General features: G+C 42.2%; 1 protein-coding gene across 1 annotated transcript in view; it reads left to right on the forward strand.

Moving 5' to 3' along the window:
• The first annotated feature begins 3,781 nt into the window (after positions 1-3,781).
• The window catches only part of EIF2AK3 (eukaryotic translation initiation factor 2 alpha kinase 3), a 68,492-nt gene continuing 54,017 nt past the window's right edge, over positions 3,782-18,256 (forward strand). The window contains exons 1-2 of the mRNA XM_014852775.3: positions 3,782-4,359; positions 15,962-16,091. Of these exons, the coding sequence (XP_014708261.1) occupies positions 4,058-4,359; positions 15,962-16,091 (432 nt within the window). The 5' untranslated portion in view covers positions 3,782-4,057. The remainder of the gene's footprint in view (positions 4,360-15,961; positions 16,092-18,256) is intronic.

Here is an 18,256-nt window from a genome sequence, read left to right on the forward strand (position 1 = left end):
CTACCTCCTCCCCAGCACTTGATATCATCTTTGCTTTTTTCACATCGCTGTTCTAATAGATATAGAGTGGTATCTCCATATCTTTCTATTGCTTTGAAGCAATTACTCATGCTAGATTTAGGCATAGATATAACAGATTACTCTCATAGCACTTATAGTAGATTATATTTTCATTCTCCAAAATCCTTTGTCATGTGTCTTTGCAGCTTCTCTCACTAGACGCAGGGAATATTTTCCTGCCCCATTGATGTTGGGCCTGGTCATATGCCTTGCCTCAGTCAATGGAATGTGGATAGAAGTAAGAGTACTCCAGTTCTGACTCTAGCCTTAAGAGGCCCAGTAAATTTCCACTCATCTTTCTTGTGTTTCTGCCATTGTCATAAGAAAAACAGCTTCTACCTAGATCAGTCAACCCCCAGGGGAAGGGTGTGAGAGTATATTTTTGTTGCTTTAAGCCACTGCATTTTGGGATGGTTTCCTTCACAGCATTATTATAGCAATAGCCAACTGATACAGCATGGCATATTTCACTGTGTGGCAAATTCTCTTGGGTGCTCATGCGTATAAACTCTTCCCTTTATAAATGCTTTGAATAGAGATTTCACAAAAGAAGATTGCCAAGCAGTATTCCAGGAAAGCTCTTTGACAGAGGGCAAATTCAGGGGGTACATGTCTCTTGTGGTTCCTCTTTTTCCTACCTGTAATAAAGAAGTGATGCTGGAGTTGCCATCCTGACACCATGAGATGACAAGCACGAGGAACACAAGTCGTGCATGAAAGACGGAAAAACAGAAGGAAAATAAGACTAAATAAAACATAATTGTGGAGCTGTTGTGTCAGTAAGAAAAATAAATCCCTTACTTGTTTCGGCCACTATATGGAAGGTTTTTGTTATTTACAACCAAATATAATCTCAATAGATACAGACTTTCTATATTGGACTGAGTCTATGATTCTAAATCTCCGAGCTGTTTTCCTGACCATCTGGACCATGCTCAGTTTCAGAATGTTAACTGTTTTGGGCAGCCCTGGCTCATGTACCGAAGCACCAGCTTCTTTTCCTGGCTCACACTCATTGATCAGCTATTATGCCTGGTCCCAATTTTTCTTCCACTTCCGAGAGGCACTCAGAGTTCTGTGCAGTCACCATGACTCTTCATGCTGTCTTAAAACTGGCAGACTCTCTTCTCCATCCTCCAAGTTATTTTCCCAGTCAGCTGACCATGACTCAGGACTTTTCTTCTTTTCCCAAAATGAAAATAGTTGCATGTATTTTTCCTGAGTATAAAGCCTGACTCTCCTTACTGGCATTTTCTGCCTGTGCCTTTTTCATCACAGCACTTGTCTTTGTTTTTATAATGTAAATATATGTGTAATGATGATAGTAGTGCCTGTCTCCCTAACTACATAGCTGTTAAGCTTCAGAAGGGCAGGGACCATGCCTGTTTTGTTCACATCTTTATTCCCATGGGTACTCCCTGAATGGTAATGAATAAATGAATGAACAAGCTGCCACATCATTTACAGATGGCTAGCAGACTCCTATAGCTCAGATTATTGTTCATGCCATGATCATTTTTTGAAAAAGTTATAAAACCATGAAGACTAGGTTCACTAAAATATATACACTAGCTAATTTCAAATAGGTCATTACAAGTAGTCAACAATCATTTTTCATCTCATTAATTTTCTAATACCTCCCTCATATTATCTATTAAATCCCTCACAGGCAGGAGATCTTATCTCCTGTTTTGTGGAGCAAATAATGACCAGCTAGTTTGAGCTCTATCATCTATTTTATCTTCATTTCAAAATAACTTCTTCTTATTAGGTAATTCCTAATCTCTACTTTCTACGTGGAAGGCATGCCCCTGTTTCCTCCAGGTATTCTGGGATCTTGCTTCCTTAATCATCCCCTTCTGTCTACAGCAACTACAATATATTCCTTTCCACTTGTCTCTTCCCCTTCTGTCCTGTGGAATAAATTTGTTCATTCATTGAACACATATTTATTAAATGCTTACTAAACACCGTGCACTGTTTTAGGTTCCTGGAATACATCAATGAACAAATCCTCATAGGACTTATATAGGAGTGGAGGGAGACAGGCCATAAACAAAACAAATATGTAAATGATAGTATTTAGGGTCTAAGGAGAGAAATAAAGCAAGGGAGGAGTTTAGGAAGAGAGGTGGGGAATGGGTTTCAATTTTAAAAAGGGTGGTCAGGAGAAGCTTCACTGGGAAGGTACCAGAGCCTTGAAGGGAGTGGGGGAACAAGTCCTGTGAGTTTCTGGGTGTTATGAACTAAATTGTGCCCCCCTACCTCCCCCTCAACAAATTTATATGTTGAAGTCCTTACCCCCTACCTCAGAATGTAACTGTGTTTGGAGAAAAGGCTTTTAAAGAGTAGATTAAGGTAAAATGAGGCTCTAATGAGGATTATGACCTCGCCTATGCAGAAGTAGGAAAACCAGTGAAAAGTGTTTTATACAGGAAAGACTGAGCAACTGGGTTAAATATAGCTGATAAGATGAAGACTGAGAGTTGTCCTTTGAATTTAGCAAAGGTGGCAAGAGCAGTTTTGGTGGAGTTGTGGGCATGAAACCCTGACTGCAGTGCGTTTGAGAAGGAGAGAAGAGGAACTGAAGACAAGGAGTTTAGAACACTGTAGAGGTTTCAGTACTGAAGAACAAGGAAACATGGTGGAAGGTGGAGGGGGAAGTGGAGATTTTTGTTTGTTTTGCTTTTGGACAGAAGAAATTACAGCATGTTTGTATGCAAATATTTCTTAACAATCTCCAGAGTTTTGACGGGGCGATAGCCTCCTAGCTACAGCCTTCCAACTAGTGGCCTCATCTCTGATGCTGTTCTTTGCATCACTGCTGCCGGATGCATCTTCGTAAACCACAACTCTTATCACTTCACTCAGGCTCAGAAATTTTCAAGGTGTCATTAACTGCGGTACGAAAAGTTCCAATGCCTTAGCTGAACATTCAAATCTTCTCCAGTTGGGCCTTTTGCAGTTTTATCTCTTTCTTCAGTAAAGCCCTATAGTGAGGTACAAAGCATGCCAGACCAGGGTCAGAAGACTTGGATTAAAATCATGGTTTTGCAAATAACTAGCTACGTGACCTTGAACAAATTACGTAAGTGCACCGGGTCTGGGCTCCTTCCCCTTCATAACGAGGAAGGGGGCGTGTCAGGTAGTCTGGATCATCTGTAGGTCTCTGGCATCTCTAACCGGGTGTAATTCTCAGCACTGTTGCGGCCACAAACAGCATCCTCCCCTGAGCCCGTCCTATCCCTTCCACCTCTAGGGACCACACGTCTTGTGCGGTAACTTATTTTTCCTGATTCGCTTTTGCCTTTCCAAAGGACTAGGCTTTAGAAGAGCCACAGAGGCAGCTCCTTTAATGGTCGGCAGCCTCCCCGCCACCAGGGACTCTCCTCCACAGTCAGAATCCGCCACGTAGTAAGTGCCGCTTCCAACCAATCAAGAAGAAGTTAACTCAGACCTTTGAGGGGCATCCGCTTCCACCAATGATCTTCAAGTCTTCTCTAGCGCCTCACTTTGAGGGGCAGGGCCAACTACCGCAATGGCCAATCTGCTCCGGGGAAAGGTATTCCGGGGTCCACCAATCAGGTAAGAAAGCTACAGGGAGGGGCGTTTCTCATTGGTAACTACGTCCGGAAGAGGGCCGGACCCCGGGAGACGACAATATGATTTGATTGGCGGGCGTGATGTTGACAATCCAGGAAAGCCCACCTTCTTCAATAGCACCAGCTTCGGTCCCCGGAGTGGCGGTGGGCGCAGCCAATCGGAGAGGAGACGCGCGGAAAGTTTGTTCAATGGGCGATGTCTGAGGGAGGTTGTCACTCAGGTGGCGGTGGCAGAGGCCGGGCTAAGACGTGGCCAGGGGGACGCGGCTGGCTGTCCAGGCATTGGGGCGGCGTCGGGGTCCCTAGCGCGTCTTCGCCCTAGTCGGGCTCCGAGCGGCAGGAAAGGCAGGCGCCGGCGGCTGCACCTCCATGCCCACGCGGGGGGAGGGCCGCTGATGGAGCGCGCCACCCGCTCGGGGCCGCTCGCGCGGGCGCTGCTACTGCTGCTGCTGGGGCTTGTGGCAGGGACGGTGGCCGCGGGGCGCGCTCCCGACCTCCCTGTGCCGACGGCGGAGGCGGCGTTTGGATTGGGGGCTGCGGCCGCTCCCACCTCGGCCGCGCGGGTGCCGGCGGCGGGGTCTGTGACTGCGGCAGAGGTGACGGTGGAGGACGCCGAGGGGCTGCCGGCGGCCGCAGGCGACCAGGAGCCGCAGGAGCCGGAACCCGACGACGTGACCGAGCTGCGGCCACGCGGCAGGTGAGGGGCGCGGGCTCAGTGTCCGGACCGCGGACCCGGGGAGGCGATTAGCTGACGCGCGCGCGCCGCAGAGGATCGGGGGTCCGAGATCCCCCGTCGGCTGTGGCCTCTCGCTGGCGGAGGACAGTTAGTGACCTGGGGACAGCGCGGGGCCACCGTCCCATCCCCCTGGCCAGCGACAGACTTCCCTCCGCTCCCGGGCGCTGGCGCCTCGCTCGTGGGCGACAGCAGCATCCTGGAAGGTGTCTGGGATGCTCCGAGATTGGAGCGCAGAAATGGGAAAGAACGCCACTTTCCCTCTTTGATTTTTTCAGGCTTTATTCTTACCCCAAGGAACTTCCAGCTCTCCTTTTTTTTCTTTCATCAGTCACCCAGTGACTGTGCTGGTGTGACAGCTGTTTGGGGAAAGGACGTTACAAAGAGATTTCTACATTTTCCCTTTCAACACAGCCCTGTAGTGCCCACGCGCCAGGGTTGAGGCCAGTATTTCTCTAATTGAGATCTGCGGAACACTTGCATCAGGATCACCTGGGGATGCTGGTTAACTGTACAGATTTCTAGGCCCCACACCAGATGTACTCAATCAGACTTTCTGATTCATACCCCAAGGTTAGCAAGTGCTCCAGACAATTCTTGAACCATTAAAATTTAAGAGCTATGGGTAGGTTCTTGAATTTTGGCAGTTTTTTGACATTTAGAGGGTTTACCATATAAACACTTAATATAGGGTCGTCTTGGTTGAGTAGCTGAGCCTCCTTAAAAATTTTACTTCAAGATACATGTTTTAAAGCAGTTTTCAAAGTGTGGACACGAATGTAAGGCATTCTAATGGTAAAATATTTTGCAGACAGCTGATCTTAGCACAGCCGGGGGAAAAAGTGATGCCCCATTTAACAAATGGAATGATAAAGGGAACATTAGATAAATTAAACTAGGGAGGGTTACTATCTGGTTTGGAAAGTGTGGTTAGGTTATAATGTAGTAATTACTAGATCATAACAAATTAGATTTAAATTTCAGTTAGCTATCAGGACTTTGATCTGTATATTTGGAGACTACTATAAATAGGATAAGTACTAAAATTCTGTAGACACCGCTTGAATGTTTATATGTAGATTTTTTTTTAAGCATCAAATATTTGACAAAATTTTCATAGGCTTTGCTAATGAATTAACTTTCCTGGTAGACTGTTTTTGTTTATCTTAAAGAAACTTCTGAAGCACCTGCTCAAAGTAAGTTACATGAAGTGGAGTAAGATGTTTCATTTTTCTTAGAATACAAATCCACTGCAGCAGGTACTTATTGGGATGGCATGGAGTTACAGAGGGTAGCAGATAGACCCTCTGGACCCTCTGTAACCGGCCCTCCAAGAGAAGCGTGCAGTCCAGGAGTGAGGATTAAATGAGAAAACCCATAATGACATTACCATGCAAAAGTGGTGCAAATTAAGTGCTGTTAGTGTCTCAAGGTTTTTGTGGTGTTTAATGGGTGGGGTATGGGGGTGAGGTAAGTGAGAAGATAAGAAAAGGCTGTCGCAGAATGAGTTGGTTCCTGAAAAGATGGGCAGATACTGGACTTGAGGAAACTGCAGGAGGAACAGAAGCTGGGAAGTGTGTTTAGAGAACATTTGGTTTGTGCACATCTGTGTGTGTGTGTGTGACCTGTGTGTTTTTAGAGAGATACAGACATACATACACGTGTCCTGGACAGGGAGGAGTAGAAGATGAGGATAAAAAAATAAATTGGCGTCATATTGTATATATGTAGCCTTACACTAATAATATCATCACCACCTGGGAGCATGTTAGAAATCCAGAATGAGGTGCCACCCAGACCCACTGCGTGAGTGTCTGAGTTTTAACAAGATCACTGTGTGATTCACATGCACATTACAGTGTGAGAGGCATTGTATAGAGTATCTTGAATGCCAGGCCTGAATGCAGTTTGTGCTTAAGGAATATTTCTCCAGCAATACTGTATCCTGATAACTTGAAGTCAGGATACCACAAGGAGAGTGTTTTAGTGGATCAGATGAGAGGCTTACTGTTAAGTGGATATAGGACAGTAGGGAGAGATTTGAGGCAGAGTCTTGGTTGCTGGCAATTGGATTGATTCCTCCTCGCTTGGCACCCCCATCCAAATACTGAGACTGGGTGGCCAGAAGGTGAAAGCACTCATGTGAAAACTGAGAGATTGGGGGAGCGGGGAAGAAAAGGTAAGGGGTTTGGTGTTGGACATGGTGACACGGAGGTGCAGGCAGGACATCCAGAGGGAGACATTTGATAGGCAGGTGGCAGTGAGTGATCAAAGTTGTTGAAGCTGGGAGAAAGAGGAGCCTCATGATAAAACCTCAGGAAATGCCTTGTATTTTAGAGAAGATGAGCCAGCAAAAGAGACAGAAATCCAGCTGGCTAGGCTGGAGGTGTAGGGTGGGGACTGAGAAGAATGAGGGATTTGGTGATGAGCCCACTTAAAGAATTTAAGTAAAGCAGTCGAGAGTACTCAGATTGCAAGAAGTTAAGGATTCATCCTTTTCAGCCCCACTTCCTCCTTCCCTCACTTTTAAACCTGATGGGAGGCAGGTTTTAGGACCAGGGACCTCTAATGTTATTTATACAGTTAGAGGAGGGAGCCTGTATAGACAGGTTGAAAAAGAAAGGAATAAAGGAGGAGGTGAAGGTAGTTAGGATCTACTTGGTAAACAGAAGGACTGCTTCTTTCTCAGAAACAAGAAGAATGAAAATAGAGGAATTTTGCGGAGCAGAGAGTAAGTGATCTTCGGCAAATGGAATTGGCTGGGAAGAGATAGGCCCAGGTTAAGGGGTCTGTATGGTAGCTTAAGATAGTGTGGAAAGTTTGAGAAATCGTAGGTGAGTAAATGGTAAGGTCAACAAGAGATAAATATGCAAAGTTTATAGGACTTTTTTCTAAGTGCTCTTAAAAAAAGAGTAAAAAACCAGACAATATCAGTTCCATAATAATAGACCAATATCCTGTTTGTTTAAAGGAAGAGGATTAGGGGAGCAGATTTGAATTAACCAAGCGTTGATTACAAACAGCTGTGAAGAGCTATGGCACTTACGAAACTTCTAAAAAGAGAGAGGTGGAGAATTAAAATCTTTATTTTGCATGTTGTCTTTTGATGCCCAAGAAGCAGTACGAGACTTGCTAATTCATTGTTTTTTCTCTTGATGACGTTTTTATTGGCCTCATTCTAAATGCTTACTCTGCATCTCAAGCATGTGAATGAGTGAGTAAACTATTTTTTTTCTTGAGAAAGTAGCTAAAATAAGCTTGTTTTTCTGTTAGCAGTCTTGTCAGTGCCACTTCTGTTAAACATTACATTTAGTTGAAATTTAAATGGGATGGTCACCGCAGAAAGTTGGAATCTCCTCTCACTGTTAGGTTTTATGCCCCGTGGCATTTGTGAGTTACCAGTTTTCTGACTCCAATACAAATTGCAAATTGCAAAACGTCACTTGGGGTTCTTGTGATGGGATGAGCATCTTCGAGGACATTTGAAAACCTGGGAAGTTGTAAGGAACTAGTTTTATCTTAACAATCACGCTAAGTGGTAAAGTATTTGTTCCTTTTTCCTCTGTCTCTCGTTCCCCTGTAATAAGTGTGCTAAGTCTGACGTTAATCTATGGTGCTTCTTCAGTTTGTGCATCTGGAAGCTGAATTTTTTGGATTTAATGAGATAACATGGAAATACTTTGCAAATGTAAGATGATTTAATTCCTCTTTATTTCTCTCTCCTCTCTGCTTTCATAAACTGATCTGTTGTGAATCAATGGTCCAGAAATCTGGTTTTCCTCAGATTTTCAGCATACATGCTTTTTTTTTAATATGACCATTGGATAATAGAATTTCAGAATACAGTGTTGAAAGGGAACTTAGTCATCTGGTCCTAACACTGGTCATTTTTCCAACCCTAGACTTTTAAAATTGACTGAAAATCACATTTAAAGAAATTTATGCATAACTTTCAAGACAAGTTGTAAGCCAAACTAATTCTCTCTTTTTTTTTTTTTTTAATTTTACTTTTCCTTTTTCTCCCCAAAGCCCCCGGGTACATAGTTGTGTACTTTCAGTGGTAGGTCCTTCTAGTTGTGGCGTGTGGGACACCGCCTCAGTGTGGCCTGATGAGCAGTGCCATGTCTGTGCCCAGGATCCGAACCAGCGAAAACCTGGGCCACCGAAGTGGAGCGCGTGAACTTAACCACTTGGCCATGGGGCCGGCCCCGAAACTGATTCTTTAGGCGACTAATGGACTATCTTTCCTGTCTACAGGTGTCTTTTTAGCTTAATTGACACTTGGACTCTAGATATGATACGAGACAGGATTGAGGAGACTCTGTTCCTCGTTTGAACTCAGCAGCCTTTCCACTTCTAGGCATTTTGCAGCAGAGGACCTGTTTTTATCAGCTGCTGTGAGCTGTAGCTTCAGCATGGCTCTTCATTCCCTAAATACTGCTTGGGAACTCCATCTGTTTTTTTCCTTTTTTGTCAAAGAAGAGCTGCTTCTATATTTTTATTACAAAATGTTTTAAAATACAAAGAGGAACACTTGTAGGTTACAGAACTAAATGTGAGAGGGGAGATTAATTCTACTTTTTATTTTTTTCACCCTGTTCTATTTGTAAATAACCATTTTGCTTGAAAAATGTTTCATAGAATAAAGTAGAAAAAGTGCTTCCAAAAAATGTTTTAATCAATAGGAAAAGGATATCTGTCACGCTCATGTTGTCTATAACACTAAAAACTTAGATTATATTTCTTTAAGGTCTAGCTGCTATGTCAAAGTTATGAAGTATAGTTGGTAATTTTTGAGATTTGATTTGTTTTGACTTGGGGCATGGCTCGTCTTATCACATGTTTATATAAAGGAAGTTTGATTTGAAGATTTACTTAGTAGGTGAGGACTAAAAAGTAAAGTGCAGTTAGTCCCAGCTTGGTTTTGAACAAGAACATATGCTTCCTTGAGTGAGAGCATATATTTAGGTTGAGGATTCTTGGCTACATCAAAAAAGGAGGTTTAACCAAATCAAATTTTTAACTTTGTGGAGGTTTTTTTCCCCTCCCCAAGCCAGGAAATGTGCAGTTTTAAAATAAGCAGTTGTTAATGTAGAAACGATTCAATGGAGGTAATATTCTTCTGTCACCAGCTTCTCTTCCACATGGGAAATTTCTGCAGGCAGTAAGGATCCTCTAAAGTTATTGTGTGAAAGAATACAGTATCTACTTGTCAGACTCTGACAGACTTAACTGTAAATAGGTAGGTGTCCTGGGTGGCTTAAGTCCAAGCAAACAGTTTTTGAAAGTCGGGTATTCATTGCGGCATAATGCTCAGTCATTTCTGCTCAGGTGAGGGCATAGAGCAGTAACAAGATCAATGGCATCTTGATGAGATTTCTGGAAGGAGTAAAAGCTGCACATTATAGTAATATAGTAGTTGACACTTATGCAAACTTACAGGTCACAGAATGATAGAATTAGAGTTAGAAAACTTAAATTCAGTCTTCTGTCCAAAACCTCTTATTTGCTGCATGACCTTAAGCTAGTTACATCTTTCTCATCCTCTTTTTGGTTTTTCTTTTATGTGAATAATAGTGTCTGCCCCACCAAGATTTATTCATTCATCAAACGTTTATTGCATTTTATTGGGGACTAGGCACTGTTAGGTGCTGAGGGTAGATAAATGGACCAAGTCTGCCAGGAAGATACTTGTGTTAAAGAATTAACTGTAATGGATAATAAGTGACATGAGAGTAGTATGGGAGTGAAGAGATTGGAAGTGTCAAGTGAGCCAGTCCTTGAATGTGAAGTGTCAAGTACTGTCTAGGCAGCAGGGTTGATGTGATCAAGGGCACACAGCAGTGGTTCCCAAGGCAAGGCTCTTGGATGCTTATGGATCTGCAAAGGTAAAAATGGGGATCCACAAGATTGTCGGTATTTTAAAATAACCTAATGGAAATTGGACATTCAATGAGGAGAGGGCTAATTAAAAAGTTTAAGTTTCTTGGCTTTGAACTAGAATTACAGCAAACTTAATATGGTAATTTTAGCTACTTCTCCCCAGAAATCTTGAATATTTTGGTTGGTACTTAAATATTTCCTCTAATGATGGCAGAATTCATTAGACGTGATGTTTATTGGGCAAATGAAATCATTTAAGGTGTGAGACAAAAAATAAATGAACCAGAGAACTTTGCTGAAAATGTTAGAAACCTCTGTGTGTGACAGTAGGGTAGGGATTATGTCAGATTATGTGTGGCTTTATGTGCCATACCAAGCAGTGTGGCATTTATTCACTGGGCACAGGGAGCTTCAGAAGTTTATCAGATCTCTGTTATAGAAACAAAACTGTTGAAAGAGCAGAGGGGAAAGAGATCTGAGGCAGTAAAATATGTCAGAAAGGCTTTTAAGGTGTTCTGATGAGAGATGAGAATCTGTTCTAGGACAAGGCCAGTGGTGGAAGAAAAGATTTTAAAAAGATTGAAAAGAAAAGGTTTAAAAGAAGCTTCAGAAATAGAATCAAGAGTACATGACTATTGTCTCAGTGTAGAGCATGAGAGACAAGTTGACGTCAGATTTAAATCTTAAGTGATAGGGTGGATGGAGAAAGATGTGGGAGAGAAGTTAAATTTTCTGAATGTGTTGTGGCAATAACAAGTATGCAGAACTAGAGCTGGGAGAGAGACAAACTGTTAATACTGCATAGGTTTGGGAGCTGTCATATTACATATAGTGTTGAAGCTATGGACAGTGGCTCCAGCTAGAACTCCATGGCCTGCTTGTTAGAGATTGAAAGCTATAAGAATGATAAGTGAGGATGGAGGGGGACGTGGGGCATGGGGGGACTGGTCCTATAGAAGCCAGGGAAAGAAGAATGTCCAGAATGAGGGGCCGGCCACTGCTTGAGGTGCTGCTGCAAGGACAAACCTGATTAGGAGAATGGATCTGGCCATTAGGAAGAGGTCACTGATGGCCTTGTGTGAAAGTCGCTTCAAAGAGTCGAGTCATGGGAGAGAGAACAGTGTGCTTGCTGCTGAATCATCCAGACAGATGCCTTTGTAAAATAAAGCAAAGTGTAAGTGAGAAAGAGAAGTTTTAAAAGAGTTTACTGACAGAGTTGATCAATTGACGTTCTTCATTCAGGTAATACATTATTTTTTTTACTCTAAAGAAGTAGCCCTTTGAGGTAAATCAGTGTTTGCCAAACTGGCCTTATCATGAGACTGGCCTGAGCTACTTGTTAAGCTGTGCTCTCTCAAGCTCTCTGTGGGGATGGGAGCTGTGACCCTTTACTGGTTTTTAACAAGCACTCCGGATTAATTTTATGGTCTGGCGAATTTGAGTTATGCTGAGCTAGGTGAAATAGTCCTATTTTACTTATGAAAAACAAGTTGAATGAAGCAATGAGGAGAATAAGACAGAGCCAGGGGGACATGCTCTCAGGCCTGATTTCAAAGCCCCGATTCTTTCCACTGGAAATGCTGCCTCTACAGTCGCTTCAATTCTTGAATAAGTTAAGGGTTTTTCATCTTCACAGAAACCTCAGTATAAGGTGAGTGGATCATATGGAGATAAATTGCCTTATATTCTCCCTATTTTGGGGAGGGGGGATTCATTTTTCATCTCTCATTGATGTTTGTTCTAAACACCACATCTTCTTGCTGCCTGTGATTATCCCAGCATTCAGCCTGAGGACTTTCTTTCACAGCAGTGTCTGTCTACTTGATGCTTTCTCCATCGATAGTATGTCGATGAGCATCTCTCCCTTAGGCTGTGATTGGGTATAATAGTCTAAATCCTGGCATCTCTTTTGCCCTGGTAGTGCTGCTCAATTCCAGCCACAGCAGAAGGGGTACCTCCCTTCCAGAGACATACTCAGGTAGGAGCCTATAGTGAATATCACAGCCAGCTTGTAGCAGACAAGAGGATGAAGGATTTTTTTTTTTTTGACACCCGAGAGAGTCTGTTAAAGGGATTTATTGTTATTCCCATTAAGAGGAGTTAAAATAATTAAGGGTACCTATTCAAATCTAAGAACCAGATTACATTAAGTATCAATAGCAGTTAAGAGAGTGATGTACCTAATTGTTCCTGCCCATATGTTTTTGTTTCTTTTAATTATTGCTCACATTTACACATACTTTAAATATAGTAGTTCCTAGTCTGAAAATATCTTGTTTGTTTTAAAAAGCAGAATCTTTGACTCAGTTAAATGCACCCCATCTGGTAGGTTTTCAGTGAAAGACTAATTAGGTGTTAAACTCAAATGACTTATTAAAATGTGTCCTTATATACACATAAGACACACATATGCATATTTTATTATTGGATTTTTCTTTGTTTTGAAAAGGAAAGCTAGAATTTTATCTTTCTTCTCTGTATATGTCTCTAGCACACGTAGCTACATATTCGGAAAAATTATGGCCTTTTAAAATTATAGGTAGAATGCCTATGGTGATAAATAAACAATGTTGGCTCTGAATTTTTAAAAAATAGTGTCTGAAGTGTTCCAGTGGTCTCTGTAATTTTTCATGGGTTAACATTCTTTGCTTATACTGTTTTGTTTCAATTAGAGTTTTTTTTCATTCAACCATTTATTTGTGGTTGATGGTTATTTAACAGAAAAACTAGACATTTCTACAAAGGGACTAGGAACGAGTTAACTTAGCTCTGAGCCCTTGATCTCTAACTTAATTGGATTCTGTTGCTTTTATTTGTAAATTGGCACATCTAAGGTGTGAATATTTTATATCCGTCATTATAAAATAATTTTCTTACTCAAAGTCTCCTCCTCCTCCCCCAACTCTCAAAAGATTTCTCTAGAAAATCTATTAGAAGCTCTTCAGAAAGCAGGATAATGTGTGGGGAGGGGAGTTGAGTTGTTCCCATTCTTGCAGTCTGTTATCTAAAATTACTAGAGTTCGTAGTGTGGCAGAAATCTTTATTTTCACAAATTAGACTAAGTTACCACTTGAAAAATTCAAAATGAGAATTAGTGTATAGTTTGGGAACTAAATTAACAGTTTTTATTCATTTGATAAACAGGTTCTTTGAGAGATTTCAAATGAGTTTACTTGAACTGTTTTGTCTTGGTCAACTTTTAGCTTTACTTTGAATTTGTATATATTGTATGTCAAGTGAGATAGAAAAGATAAACGTTGTATTTCATAATCCTAACCAGGAGCATAGTTATATGTGCTTGGAATTTGCCTGGTCTTTGAAGCAGACAAATATACCCAACAAATTCCCAGAACAACTATGCAATACATTCTTTCATTCAAAGTCAAATTCATTTCATGTTCGTTGGCAGCCTGTCCAGGCATATATGTTCCAGGCAGAAGGAACAGTAGCTGCAAAGGCCCTGAGGGAAAATCATACGTGATGTGTTTGAGGAATTGGGGGAGTCAGTCTGGGGGTGTTGATTTTGGATATGTGAACTTTGAGAAGCCTGTAAGATAATCTGAATCTGTGGGCAGTTAGATACGTAAGTCCAGAGTTCAGGGGAGAGGCTTGGAACCAGAGATATAAATTTGGGAGTTGCTAGCATACAGGTGGTATTTTAAGCTATGAGATTGGATGAGACTACCCAAAAAAGTGCATGTAGGTAGATAAAGAATATTTTAAGAGATAGGAGGGATGAGGAAGAACCAGAAATGAGTCTGAGAAAGGGTAGCATAGAACTGAGAAGAAAAAAATCAGTTGAGTATGGTGACCTGGAAGCTGCGTGGAGTGTGTTCCATGCAGGGCAGGAGAAGTAGCTGGTGAGGTGCTGCGAGATGGTCAAGTGAACCGAGATGTGACCACAGGATTTTTTTCATATGAAGGTCATTGGTGACTCCAACAAGGAACCCGCTCAGTGGAGTGGTAGAGGCAAAAACTTGATTAGAAATTGTTCAAGACAGAACGGGAGGAGAGGATTTGAGACATGGAGTATACTGTAACAGCTCTTTCAAGGAGTTTCGTATCAGAGTGGGGCAAGAGATGCATTGGAAGCTGGAGCCGGGAGAGTGGTTGATTTTGTTTAATCTGGTTTGGTTTTTAAGTTGGAGAAAGTAATAGCAGGTTTGAATGCTGAGGGGAATGCTCTGGGAGAGAGGGGATAATTGATGCGAGCCAGAGAGATTTGCAGGAGCAAGTCCTCACCTGTGCACCAGAGAGAGCTCTGTTGCCTGAGCAGAAGTGCTGGTAGCCGGTGGCAATATGGAGAGTTCACCTGCAGAGGCAGGAGGGAAGGTAAAATTCATGGGGCCAGGTGCTCATAAAGGGATAGATGTGATGGTGGGAAGCAATCTGTTGATTATGTCTGTTTTCCTTAGTGAAACAGGAGGCACAGTCCCTGGGATGCATGAGCTTAGAGAAGCTGGTGTTGGAGGAGAAAGGAGAAATGAACTACTTAACCCAGGACAGTGGGAGAGTGGATAAACTGGGGACGTGTGATAGGATTGTTGAGCATCATGAATAGCCCTTTTGAGGTTGGTAGTTATAACTAAAGTGAGACCAGTCAGCATAGTTAGGTTTTCTTCAGCCGCATTCAACTGTACAGATGCAAGAATGAGAAAAGGCAGAAAGTTGGATATAACAGGGTTGGAGTTCTGCTGGTCCAGTGCGGCATGTGAGGGAGGGGATAGGGAGTTGAGGGTGTAAGCAAGGAAGTGCTTCGAATGAAGGACTATGGAATTGAAACTGGATAAGAAAGAAGTGAAGGCATAATGGTAGAGAAAGTCACAGTAAAAGTAATAGGATCAGTGACCTATAGGTTCTGGCGGGGTCAGAGGTTTGTTGGAGTCAGGGAAGTAGAGGAAGTGAGCTGGAAAGAGGGCTTGGTGGCTGGGGGTGGGATGCTTGAAATTTCAGTGGGACAAGGAAGTTGCGATTGGTAATGACAAGGGTTAGGGTCTAACCACAGGAGTGGCTGAGGCAAGGTAGACAGATAATGACAACCCAACAAAGATGTTACTAGTGACAGTAAACCAGGACCTAAAATCCTCAAAGAGTGAGGCTAGTGACCCAAGGGTCAGTGGACAATTACTAGGAGGGCTAATGGATGGAACAATCTGATCCTGAGGATTTTTAGAGAGGAGAGAAAGAAAATAGTCTGGAAATGGTAGCGAGGTGCAAGGAGTACACCTACCCCATCCCTGGGCCCAGGGGTCAGGGGTTATGGAGAAAAAAATTCTCTTTGCTTCTGAAGCAGTGTCTTCAGGGACAGCCAGATTTCTATTAGAGCAAGAAGTTATATGAACATTCAGGGGCGAAGGCTTCAGGAGTTGGGGAAAGGTTGAGGAGGACCGAGCAGGAAATGTTGAGTTCACATGGGCATGAGAGCATGGGAATGAGGGGTGACTTCAGAGTCTGGGGCTTTTCATAAGTGACATACACAGATAAAGGACATAGTGTGATTTTTCTGAGAGGGCTGAAGACAGATAGTGGGGGCAAGACTATAAGTGGCGTGAAAAGGGGGCCCCCTTTCTATCCTACAGATAGAGGCCTGGGGAGGGGCTGGTTTCCTTTCGAGTGTGTGGAGTAAGTGCCCAATATCTTAGATATCTTTTAAACTTTGTCCTATTAATTTTTAAATTCACAGATCGTTGGTGATTATCAGCACTTTAGATGGGCGAATTGCTGCCTTGGATCCTGAGAATCATGGTAAAAAGCAGTGGGATTTGGATGTGGGATCCGGTTCCTTGGTTTCATCAAGCCTTAGCAAACCAGAGGTAAGAATTTTCTATTAAATGTTGCCTGGAAAACTTAGTTATAATGAGCAACTGCTGATGTAATAGTATGTATTTTATCATTCTAGGCTCAATTGCCTACGTTTCAGGCCTGTCTGCCTTTTACAGTCTGTGTCCCCTTGAGGAAATTACTTAACTTTTCTGTTCCTCAGTTCCCCTCCTGTGAAATGAGGTGGGTAATATCACCTACTTCTTAGGATTGTTTTGGCATTAAATGAGTTAATCGTGTAAGTGAGTGACTGAGGATACCGTCTGCTGTATCAGTATAACTCATTATCTGAACTGTAACATGATCATGATTTCTTATTATTATCACAAGTTCCCTTGAAATAGTAAAACAAATAAAAGTAACTGTTTTAATAGTTAGAAATACATGCTACAAAAATCCCATAAATTTTTTCCCTCAAGTGTATATCCTAATTGTAAGCATAAATCATCTGAAGTTTTCTTGGAATATAATTTTAAACAAATTTGGTTATTTGCAAAAGAAGAAACCTTTTTTCCAAAACTACTGTGGCACACACTCAGAGGCTTGGACAGGGGACAGATGGCTTAACCCCTCAGAGCTTTAGTGCCTTATCAAGACAGTGGGGACACTGCCTACCTTGATGAGGTTGCGGGGGTGGTTAGGTGAGGGAAGTTTATTTTCCTCACTGTTAGTCCTGACTCTGATAGATTAAGTCTTTCTCCTTTCTGGAGCTTTTTTCTCCTGTTTAAATCATTTAAAGTAAGTCCCTCTTTTGAGTTGTGACTGCTGACATGAAAGCAGTCACCTCTGTCTTCCAGAATACCTCAGCCTTCTCCCTTATCAAGTTGTTCCTATAGGACACTCCGTAGGGTACTGTTTTTTCCTTTCATGATCAATTTTTCCCTGTCAAAAAGCTTCCTAGCAGGTATTAAGTTTAGAAAAGACAAACCTAACATGAGGGGCTTGAGAATGACCTGATTAGCGGTGATGGAATTTTCTGGTAGTAAAGCTGCTCTCCCCTCTGCTCTCTGGTAAAACCAGCCTGGATTCTTTTCTGGAGCATCTAGGCAGGAACTTAGGGAGATGGCACTGCCCAGCTCCACATTTGCTGTGTTCCAAGCCCTGCCTGGACTTTCAGGGTGTCCCCTATTTCTTAGACAGTATGCTGAAAATATCTGGAGAATAGTGAACTTCCGTTGTATTGTGAATTATTAATACAAATAGCAATTTGATTGTAAATTACATTAAAAATTTTGAACAAGTATAATTTTCAAATGAATTACTGCTCGAACTAAACATTCGTTGTGTTCTGCTGGCTTCAGCTTGGGTATGCACGTTTTGCTTTCTTTTTAAACTAGACATAAAAGATGGTCAGCAAAATCAGAAGACCGTAAGCTGTTTACATCTGAGGTAATACTGCGGTGTGCTGTAGTGGTACAAAGCATGTGTGTGTTTGCAAACTAAAATACACGCACAAAATAAGTTGCATGCTATGACAAAGTAGAATGCAAACAGTTGTAATAACCTGCGTGCTATTGAGTGTGTGTAAATTATAAGCAGCTAGTTATACTCAAAGGTTTTCTTACAAATCGCAATTATGTTAGCTATTTTTTAAACTGCAGTTCAACTTTTTCATTGTCCCTAGTTCTTATCATTTTCTGTGGCTTATTAATGGTCTCTTGTTTTTGGGGGGTCTTTTTTCGAGGAAGATTAGCCCTGAGCTAACATATACCACCAATCCTCCTCTTTTTGCTGGGGAATATTGGCACTGAACAAACATCCGTGCCCAACTTCCTCTATTTTATATGTGGGACGCCTGCTACAGCATGGCCTGATAAGCCGTGCATGTGTCCATACCCAGGATCCAAACTGGTGAACCCTGAGCTGCTGAAGCAGGATGTGTGAACTTAACTGCTGCTCCACGGGGCTGGCGCCTAAGGGTCCCTCATTTTAAGTGTCCTCCTTCCCACTCACTCCCAACCTTAGATCCTTTGGATAGAATGCTTTGAAATGTTGAATCGCAAGCATATTCAAAAAGTGTTATTGTGTCATTACACAATAAATGAAAAGCTCACTGGCCACCTTTTATGCAGAAGAATTCTGAGACCTCTTTGCATTATCTAGATTTTAATTTTCTGCTTTACAGGAAAAAATTAGAAAATATAAAGATGTCGAACCA

The sequence above is a fragment of the Equus asinus genome, chromosome 6 (assembly GCF_041296235.1).
Source record: "Equus asinus isolate D_3611 breed Donkey chromosome 6, EquAss-T2T_v2, whole genome shotgun sequence".
Classification (NCBI taxonomy): domain Eukaryota; kingdom Metazoa; phylum Chordata; class Mammalia; order Perissodactyla; family Equidae; genus Equus; species Equus asinus.